This window comes from Merops nubicus, unplaced genomic scaffold (genome assembly GCF_000691845.1).
Source record: "Merops nubicus isolate BGI_N331 unplaced genomic scaffold, ASM69184v1 scaffold25232, whole genome shotgun sequence".
Taxonomy (NCBI): Eukaryota; Metazoa; Chordata; class Aves; order Coraciiformes; family Meropidae; genus Merops; species Merops nubicus.
Window position 1 is genome coordinate 5,085 of NW_008593210.1, and position 645 is coordinate 5,729.

Consider the following 645-nt stretch of genomic DNA (forward strand, 5'->3'; position numbering starts at 1 on the left):
TGGCCACCCAGCTCCTGCCCTTGCCTTGCCCTGGGGCACCCAAGCCAGTTAGACACAGGGTGCCTGTCATGTGCTGGAACAGGTCCAGGCTGAGCCCTCCCCATTGGCAGCTGGGAGCCAGCCCCACATTCAGGTGCTGAGGGCAGCCTGGGGTACGGGGCCTCCATGCACTATGCAGGCCTCCGCTGAGCCCATTGTGGGAAAACCTGGTGTCGCATCCCATGTCCTCCCAGGGATGGGACAAGGGCTTTCATCCTGTCCCCAAGTCTCAGGGAGCCATCACCTCTGCTCACACCCGCAGGTACAACGGCCCCAACCTGGTGCTCAAGTACGACAAGGCCCGGGGGCGGCTGGTGAACCTGGCAGAGGACGATCGGGACTCCCCGTACTACGCGCTGCGGGACCGGCAGGGCAATGCCATCGGTGTGACAGCCTGTGACATCGACGGGGACGGCCGCGAGGAGATCTACTTCCTGAACACCAACAACGCCTTCTCGGGTGAGCCGCACCGGCGGCCGTGCCCCAGGCGCGGGGGGAGCTCCCAGCACGGCTGCCCGCGACCTTTGGCGTGTGAGGGATGTGTGCGGGCTGGAGTTAATTTCTCAGTTGAGTGGCTCCATTGATTGATGGCAGAGCGGGCGGGAT

The 645-nt window shown here is 64.5% G+C and overlaps 1 protein-coding gene across 1 annotated transcript in view; it reads left to right on the forward strand.

The window, feature by feature from the left end:
• The window catches only part of CRTAC1 (cartilage acidic protein 1), a gene marked incomplete at both ends in the record, with an annotated part of 7,767 nt that overhangs the window by 1,289 nt on the left and 5,833 nt on the right, over nucleotides 1-645 (forward strand). Inside the window, one exon of the mRNA XM_008935396.1 lies at nucleotides 302-498. Coding sequence (XP_008933644.1) covers nucleotides 302-498 — 197 coding nt within the window. The remainder of the gene's footprint in view (nucleotides 1-301; nucleotides 499-645) is intronic.